We start from the raw sequence: 9,285 nt of genomic DNA on the forward strand, positions 1-9,285 counted from the left end.
GTATATAACATACATGAGGAAAGGAAGAGAAAGGAAAACAACTAGCTTCTCTTCCTACGTATATTAAGGCAGAATTGCAGTAAGATTGGGCTAGTTGGCGCAGGAGAATATTTGGTGATGGTGGACATGTCCAGTCTTCTAGTACAATTTTCAAGGAAGAGGAGCCTTGTTGAGTGTTTAAATCCTCATACTAGATACTTTATATCAACGAATGTAAACCCACGATCGGGCAATTTTGTTTCATCTAGTCGAAGAAATTGGTGTGATCCCCATAAGGGTGGCTCGTAAATCATGTAGTTTAGGGGTGTTTTTTCTGCATGGCTACTTGTTTATATAAGTGGTTTGGTAATGAGAAATGGAACGATGACTATGCGATCAATATCGTGAGCGGAGGCGAACTGTGTGTGGTAGGTAGGAATACTGTCAAAATATTTCAATTAGAATTAATACTTTCACTTTCAGATACACGTAACCAAGCCCATACCAAAGAAGAGAGAGTTATTTTCCATATTTATCATCAAAAGATATATAAAGCTCTGTGTGCTATACCTACATAGCATAGACATACCAACGACTCGTCGATGATGAAGGAAAGGCCATCCCGTGGCCAGAACTCGAGAAGACACAGACCAGCGCGGCGGCGCAGTCGGTATCTAAGACCGTCTTGTGAAACTGGATAAGGACAATCTACCTGCTTTGCTTTGAGCGAGGTGTGCAGAAGTTGTTTTTGACAATATATTTTGCGATCTGGAGGGTTTAACCCTAAGACGGCATTGTAGTCGGCGTTGGATGTATTGAATGTGAGTTCTATTCTATCTTAGCTGCTTGGACATCAAGGAGTTACTAACTTGCCATCTAGGTTCTTGTGAAGCTAGAGGTGTTGATTGTATAACGCTGTGACAGCGGATGATTACTATACAGAGAACATTATATATGTATCTATATATCCCAAGACTTCTTGCTACTTCCATGTTCAGGTCCAGTAGTAGATCGCATCAAATCCGAAAGTAAAGCCCAGACTGGTCTTCTCGGGCCCAATATTGAGTTATAATTCAACATAAAGATGTATGCACTTGCGTACTTTCCGCATTTCATATATTGTCAATTGCATATGTTCCTACTTCGTAGTTATAGCCCGACTGAGAGTTTCTTTGTTCTACTGCATCCATGCGACTGATATTCAAGCCAATTCGCATTCAATCACGCCCTCTGTCCCCCTATTAGGGGCTTTCCAAATCTTGATGATTTTCAATCCCATTTTTTTCTCCAACAACTCGTGCCAGCCCTTGGTAGTTCGCTCCTCGGATGCGCAGACAGTCATCATTATCATATCCATGCCTGTCTCCTCCCAATACGCTCCAGTGTCTGGAATGATAAATTCACATATTAGCAATCTGCTGTAACCATGAGTCATCGCTCTCATGATCTGGGATATTATGATTTCGCAATCAGACGTGGGCCAATTGTGTAGACACGAGTGGAGAAGATAGGCACGAGCACCTTGACAACCAGTTAACATGATACTAGACAGATGTGAAGGAACAAACGATACCTTTAACTGGCTGCTCAGTGAAAAAATCGTGGCTCATGATTTCGATAGAAGGATCCATCCCTCTGATCTCGCTGACGACCTCCGGTAAATCCTGAAGGATCAGCCGCCCTGGACACTCGGGGAAATATCTCGTAAATTTTATCATATCATGTCCAAGGTTGGCACCAACATCCACCAGGAATGGTTTGCCCCGGTTATTATCAGCGCCTGTAATCAGCCGATCCTTAACAGGGTATATCGTCGGATCCATCCAGGGGAGGCGTCCAAAACTGTAAGCACCTATGTAGTCATTGAAATGTCCGTCATGGTTTACTTCGCGAAGCCATGCGTACACGTCTTTTTTGGTATTGTACGCATACATCAAAGGGGTGTCTTTGGAATCTGTAGGATTCTTCCATCCACGTTCGCGGCAGTATTCGTGGAATTTGAATGGCGCGGCACTCATTTCCGGGATCCTAAAAGGGTATCAGAAAGACAGCGTACTGGGTATATTGCAAACGAAGCTCGTATTTTTCGGTCACTCACAAGGCAAGGTATGCATGCCCGATCTCAGGGAGACTCAGGGCTTTGGTGTAATTTGTCGAACAATACTCATCCTCGCCAATCTCTGTCAGGAAGCCCATTGCCCCAAGATGTCGCATTAAACGGCCGTGATGTGTGTCAATGCATAGACTATCAAATCGAGGAAGGCTGTGATAACTCACGAAGAAGAGCATGATCAATCTTAAGTGCCGAAGCAAGATCATTCACCTTTTGAGGGTTGTCCCCGTTTTCTGTCATTAGTCTCCAAAGTCCGCAATCCACCCCGAATGTGATAGCTGATATTGAGCCAATCTGATGCATGTCAGAACAAAACACAAAGGAGATTTTCTCACGCATTTACCTGTGCCCACAAATGGTTGACCATTGTTTGTCGAGGTGTTTCCAATGCACGAAGCAGAAAACGGCATTTGGTTAGCAGGTCTTCTCTATCCACAGTTCCACCGGACGTGAGTGCATTGACTCCCAGTGTTATATCCTGCAATAGCGCTGGAACAGCCTCGAGTTTGTTTGGCCGCACAGCGATGGAAAGGTTGATAGGGACAGAGTTCTTGGTGATTGAGTCACTCATGATGGCTTTGCTCATTTGTCTTCTTACCCCAGGGCAATTGATGATCGAATTCCTGAATCACGGTCCTTTTCAAGAAGCACCGAGTTCATTATAATGACATTGATATGCTATCTATCATAACATGCTTTTGTTCTTTGTTCCTTTCTTTTTCTTTCTTTGTTTCTCTCTCTTTCATTACGTGGACAAATCATATTCAAAGTAGATATCTTCTCATTTTTTAGGATTCTCTCCAACCCCCAAAGGGCCCATCTGGGCGTATGCCTGTGCTTCATCTCGTCACTGATCTTCGCACTAGCACAACAGGGACACCACTTTTGGGTAAGACAGTTCTAGCTGTGGTTGGCCTCCTGCTCCTCCTGCTCAACAACCAACTGCAAAAAATGTCAAATCAGTGGCCAGACGTAAAAATCTAGAGAAGCTGAGCCTATATTCCACGAATCAATCACTTGATGGTTTTCGCATGATGCCGGCCGTGGAAATGCCGATGATAATGCCGAAAAATCGATCCAAATCAGTTCTGGCAACCGTGGATCGCAGATCTCGGTCTGATCATGAATAATGAATAACCAAACCCCACATCACTGACTCGCCTCAAAGAAGCGCTCAATGTCAAACGCTATAATGAGGGTCGGGGATTGACACAGGCATAAAGGATATGCTCTTGGCAGCAGTAGCTTCACCCCCAGGGTGTAACCCGCCAGGTCAGACCCCAAGATATGGAGTATGTCATGAGTCAAGATATTCATCCTTTCACCACTTTGGACAAAGGTACGGCTTTTCCTTCGCTTGTAGCTGGTTCAAAGCTTCTTACTGGCTTAGAATCCATTTGGCGGTGTATGCCTGACATTGACTATTACATGCGGCGCATTGCAAGAATGGTAAAGCTTCTGGTCGATCTCCCAAGTTTATCCACAGTCGTGGGGGTCTTTTTCTGTTCTCGTAAGTTTTGGATCAAAACACCTGCGCATAATAGATTTGACAGAGAAGTCGGTTTATGAGACTGAAGTCTGATCACTTTCACAGGGTCTTCGGGCGTAGATTACAGCTTATAAGCAAGACATAGCCTCGCTTATACCACCATGTAGTCTCTAAATCAGTTAATACATAATCGATTTGACCAACATATCAGAATACAGTCAATATGGTACCTCTCAATGTCTATGTCAATGCTGCCAGCGTTGCAGTAGGGGCTTATGTTCTATACTTTACCCTAAAGTTCCTCCTCGTCCATCGACGACGCAGTCTTGTGAAACAAAAGCACGGCTGTCTCCCAGCTCCGAAGCTTTACCAAAAAGACCCTTTCCTTGGAACTGATCTTGTCCTCCAGAACCGAAACGCTGGCCGAGAACATCGCTTTCTTGATCTGCTCAAGGCTCGCCATGACAAAGGTGGCCTCACTTATACTACTGACACCTACTTTCGAAGGACAATCAACACATGCGACCCCGATCTTATTCGCAATGTTCTGGCTTTCCAGTTCAATGATTTTGGCATGGGGCCCTTGCGACAGCGAAGCGCCGCTCCGCTTCTCGGGCAGGGCATCTTCACGACGGACCATGAGACCTGGTCACAACAGCGAGCACTAATACGGCCCAGTTTCTATCGTGCGAGGGTGACTAACCTTTCTATCTACAAGAAACATGTGGATCGGCTCATTGCTATAATCAGAGAGGAAAACTGCAAAACTGACCTCCAGCCACTCTTCGTCCGGTTGGTATGTAAATTTCGAGGTACCTTCAATTATGTCAACTCATGACTAATTTGGTGTCTAGACACTTGATACCAACAGTGAATACTTGTTTGGAGAGTCTGTCGGTCTTCTATCCGATCAGCCGTTGAAACATGTAACGAATTTCTATCGTGCACTTAACTATGCCGGAGAAGCAACCATCCAGCGCCTACGTCTCGGCAACTTGATGTGGTTCCACCATGACCGGGAATTCAAAAGATGTTGTGCTATCGTGCATGAATTTGCACAACAGTTTGTAGACAAGGCTCTCGACTTCCGCCGCAGAGAAACCCTTGTGTCCCCTGACGAGAAAGACGTCGCGAGTGGAGAGCGACAAAAATATCTTTTCATCGATGAATTGGCGAAGGCAACAGACAATCCAACAAGACTCCGTGATCATATCGTCAATATGCTCCTTGCTGCTGATACAACTCCGGGTCTCCTCTCATTTGCGTTTTATATGCTCTCGCGAAACGAAGTACTCTGGGAGAAGCTCCGCAATCATGTGCTTGAGCATTACTGCGAACCTCTTACCTACGAGGCGCTGATGAATATGACCTACTTACGACACTTTATACAGGAGTGTGAGTTTTGTATCTGAAACACAAAACCAGCATGAGAAACTGACAAAATACATTCCTCTAGGCCTAAGATTGTTCCCACCAATTGCAACCAATAGTCGAGTGGCCCATAAAGACACTGTTCTTCCAGTCGGTGGTGGCCCAGACGGTAAATCGCCGTTGTTCATAGCCAAGCATAACGTTGTCACATACAGCACCTATGTCATGCATCGACGCAAGGATCTGTTCGGCGAAGATGCTGATGAGTTTCGCCCAGAGCGTTGGGAGAAATTGCTTCCTGGCTGGGAGTACCTTCCCTTTAATGGCGGACCTAGAATGTGCCCTGGTCAGAAGCTGGCTATGACGGAGACCTCATACACCATTGCACGAATTCTGACGACCTTTTCGTCAATCGAAAGTCTCGATAATTCAGAGTGGCAAGAGAAGATTACGCTGTCGCTGAAGTTGAAAAACGGAATTCAATGCCACCTCATATCATAAATTGCTCTCCTCTCCTTCTTTGCCACTAATGACAACCAGACATCTGTCCAGATAACCCAGGAATTGTACATGGTATGCCGGCTGGTCTTCGGACAATTGGTAGCGTGCTAGAGAAGGAAAACGTTTTTTGATTTGACATGGCCTCTTTAAGGCAATCGAATGTGATATCCATTGACTTCGATGGCATTGTATGGAACTTCTATCCAATAGAATATACGAGACCAAGATGAGGGTTACAGTGGTATTACGGACAATCAAAAAGTGCCTCGACATAATGAAAAAGGAAGGAAGATATTTATCAATTGTTTATATTTGAATAAATTAGAAGACACGGCTATACCATAATACATGTCCATGGTATCACAATCGCTTGCTTTACAATATAGTCCCGTTAAATTCCCATCTGGACAACCCAAGTAGTCATTTCGAATCAAACAATACAAGCACGCTGCACACGGGCACAATAGTGACAACGATGTCGCGGCCATTTATAAGCAAATTACCCATCCAACGAACCTCATATTATTCTGTTTCCTCATGGAATGTCCCTGAAATTCAGCGATTCGTTCTCAGGCCACCGAGGTCAAATGCATTATTTTTGTCCCACGAACGCATGTCTTCGCTAAAGACTCAATCCAATACTTATGGAAAATGGAGGCTAGGATAAAGGACTGCCATAATACGGCTTACTGCTATCAGTAAAGGCATTTAGATTAGGTATCGATGGATATAAATCGCTAGTACTACACTAAGAATTTCTATGGCAAAGAAGAGAACGGAACTGTACAGAAAGGCAAACTATTATCAGAACCCTAACTAAATATTTGACTATCTAGTATGACATTATACTATGTCAGTTCTTAATTTCTGCTTGACCCTTCACTATGAGACTAGGGTTCGGACAAAGAATTAAATTCACAGCATACGCTCAGGCAGGACTCCCGGCGATAGAGGATATAGAAGGGTTTCTGTATGAGATTGGATTTATTTCTAAATTCTCTAGCACTGTATCAATTGATGGTGCAGTGTTCTATTAGAGCGGCCGCTCTTAATCACGTCTTCCTCCATCTACAGTGATTACCGCCATATTAAGCGTTCCCATGTGTTGCAGTGGTAGAAAAAACAATATTGGAATATGTTGCTGTATCAAAAAATTGTAAATGTTATGAAAAAAACTACAGAAGCTTTAAGCAAAGAAAGGGAATATATTGAAAAGTAGTGCCATGCAAACCCCGCTGTGAAACAATGACTTTTATGTGCAGAGAAAGGCATCACATTAGCATTGCTCACAAAGGTGAATTTGCCCTTCAAGTCCCTCGATCCTCAGGCATTCCCAACTCATCTACAAGCGACCCAGAAGTAGTGAGATCTACATACTCACACCTGATACTCCACTGATCCGTCCTCTGAATAGCCATGGTAGGATCGGTCCCGTTCGCCAGTCTCACAGGCGACGTAACAGCGAAAGCACTGGCCGAAGTTCCCAGTCCCTCATTCTCGTCCTCAACATCATGGGAGCGTATATTAGATTCCTTTACGCCTCTAGTCATACTAGACAGTGCATACGAGTTCCCATGTGAGGCACCGTAAGATTTACTGTATGCTCCACCAATGCGTTCACGCAGGGAGACGTTGAGCATTCCGCTGTCGAAGGCGTCAAGGAAGGGTTTTAGGCAAGGGATGCATGCAGTCATTAGGCTGACGCAAAGATTGAGCTGAGTTGTGATGCTAGTTGCGAAGGCGTTGGTGTTCATGTCTGTGAGTGATTTGTTGGCTCCGTTCATGAAGATGAGGCGCGCGATAGTTGTGATTATAACACTGGATTGGAGATTAGGTCACGGAGTGGAGGAGGTTGGACATTTGGAATTCAGACATACAAGATGCGGAAGACAAATGCGACTATAACTGTGACCTTTTTGTCGAAGGATATTTGAACCGGTTTGACGATATATATTGGAAGGATGCAGATGACTAGCTCGGTTGCAATGTCGATTGGGGAAATGGCGGCCCAGAAATCGAACTGAATGGATGGTTCGCGTCAGTACGCATGGTTTGTGTGGTTTGTGACTAAAATCCGAACTCACGATCCTGATACAATGTCCATCATCCATATTCCAGGGACTGGAGGTCCCACACTTGAAAGCTAGAGTGAAGAATACTGGAACGGTCCACACGGCGACTAGAAGCGACGACCAGCGGCAGATAGTTTTGTGACGCTTTTCCACACAGAGTTTTTCCAAAAACTGAAATATAGAGACTTTCGCAAGGCTTAAACTGAGAACGTACAAGAGGTCAGATGTGTAGAGGTCCTGCAAGGCATGTAGTGTTAGCAGGCCGTTGAGTGGAAAAGTGGACCGACCATGAGTTACCTTTTCTACTGTGACAAACTGGGCTGCACTCATGTCGGACTGAAGCTTTCCAAGTCCGTGTTGAGTCCCAGTGAACATAATTGCAGATTGAGCCATAGCCAAGCCCTTTTTTCCCCAGATAATTGTTATGTAAGTCCCAACAAGCGTGTCATATTCTGGGATATGCCAAAGCAATCCGTGGTCAAGAACCTACCAGAGCAAGAGAAACCATTCCATCATCACGTTGCAGCGACCGAAGAATATAGTATCGAAATGCCAGTCGTATCCACACGGCCATGATCATCATGACCAAGAGATAGAGGGTTGCAATAGCAATTTCATCTACATGGTCCCCGGTGGTCGAGAGTACCATAGCTATGCTGAGTTTTGTTCACTCGCATTCAGGATTGAGGATGTAATGTATGGAGTTTTAAGAGATTGGTAGGAAGCAGATAATTTACAAGACCCTACAGTTTAAGAAATTAGCCATCAAAGCTACCTGCCTGTCAGGCTATGAATTGAAAACAAAACGAGGGCGAGGTCTAAGGAGCCCTGGTCGTCCTATGGCGTTATTTTGGCACCATGCAGTCCGTATGCCCCTGCAATTAATATTTCTTTCGCCAAACTTGGCACTTTGTCGTAGACTGCTGTCAGAGCTTGCATTGCAGAAGGGGGGCAACCATGGGCTAAGAAGACCCTGGCCATGTACGGATGTGCCATTCCGGCAAACCCATATCAACCATTATAGGCCGGTTTGAGTAGTATGATTTAGGTTAATCTAGAACCTACCCGTGCATTGAGCTCGGGCAGACCCCCAGCTGGCAACAGGGGAGGTGACTAGACCGGATATTACAAAAGACCTGTTATTAATGACCCTACGGAATATTTCGGGTTGTAATGGTGGCGCAACTAACGACCTACTGCAGAGTACTTCTTAGCCTATTTTTATAGACTCGCGGATGCAGACGTGCATTCGGGTTGTATGTACTCTGGTTGACCCTGGTGATTTGCCTAGTATGGTTTTTTATGCAGGGGTCAACTACTAATAGAATTTACCCAATTCTGCTAATTCTACTAACTCTGTTAAGTCTGCTAATTTTATATATTTTTGCTTACTACATTAATATTTAATATAGCTACTTTCAGCAGTAATTATAGCCTTATATCTAGTTTATATAGAATCAATTAAATTCTTAAGAAATTGCTCTGATAAAGCATCTTAAGAAGCTTATATAACCTTATATAATTAATTATAAAAAAGCTACTTATTATTTAAATATTATTTCTAAATTTAATCCTTCATTTAATTCTATATAGCTTTAATTGGATTTAAATCTAGAGAGAAAGCTAGTTAATATATAGAATATGTGACGGGGGTTGCAAGAACGTAGCTGGGATTCGGCTTCGGCCTAGGGATAGATTCGAATATATAACGTATATACACGTATGCTCAATAGTTAATCGCTGCTTCATGAAGGCCTAAG

The 9,285-nt window shown here is 44.0% G+C and overlaps 3 protein-coding genes across 3 annotated transcripts, besides 2 other annotated features; 1 reads left to right on the plus strand and 2 right to left on the minus strand.

The window, feature by feature from the left end:
• Window positions 1–1,180: 1,180 nt before the first annotated feature.
• Window positions 1,181–2,663, minus strand: UA08_09183 (hypothetical protein; the record flags this gene model as incomplete). The annotated part of the gene is made up of 5 exons (XM_020264194.1): window positions 1,181–1,365; window positions 1,553–2,007; window positions 2,078–2,159; window positions 2,257–2,386; window positions 2,436–2,663. 5 exons carry the CDS (start codon window positions 2,661–2,663, stop codon window positions 1,181–1,183), a joined length of 1,080 nt encoding a protein of 359 aa, XP_020115611.1.
• A 1,141-nt stretch (window positions 2,664–3,804) lies between these two features.
• On the plus strand, window positions 3,805–5,453 carry UA08_09184 (hypothetical protein; the record flags this gene model as incomplete). Its single annotated transcript, XM_020264205.1, has 3 exons — window positions 3,805–4,377; window positions 4,436–4,976; window positions 5,038–5,453. The coding sequence occupies 3 exons, from the start codon at window positions 3,805–3,807 to the stop codon at window positions 5,451–5,453; spliced, it is 1,530 nt and encodes a 509-aa protein (XP_020115612.1).
• Window positions 5,454–6,760: 1,307 nt separating this feature from the next.
• UA08_09185 (hypothetical protein) lies at window positions 6,761–7,900 on the minus strand (the record flags this gene model as incomplete). The annotated part of the gene is made up of 4 exons (XM_020264216.1): window positions 6,761–7,271; window positions 7,331–7,473; window positions 7,538–7,762; window positions 7,823–7,900. 4 exons carry the CDS (start codon window positions 7,898–7,900, stop codon window positions 6,761–6,763), a joined length of 957 nt encoding a protein of 318 aa, XP_020115613.1.
• Window positions 7,901–8,920: 1,020 nt separating this feature from the next.
• Window positions 8,921–9,167: a repeat region (Identified by RepeatMasker using a combination of RepBase library and repeat library created with RepeatScout).
• Window positions 9,168–9,285: part of a repeat region (Identified by RepeatMasker using a combination of RepBase library and repeat library created with RepeatScout) that runs on past the window's edge.

Source organism: Talaromyces atroroseus (genome assembly GCF_001907595.1).
Source record: "Talaromyces atroroseus strain IBT 11181 chromosome Unknown scaffold_19, whole genome shotgun sequence".
Taxonomy (NCBI): Eukaryota; Fungi; Ascomycota; class Eurotiomycetes; order Eurotiales; family Trichocomaceae; genus Talaromyces; species Talaromyces atroroseus.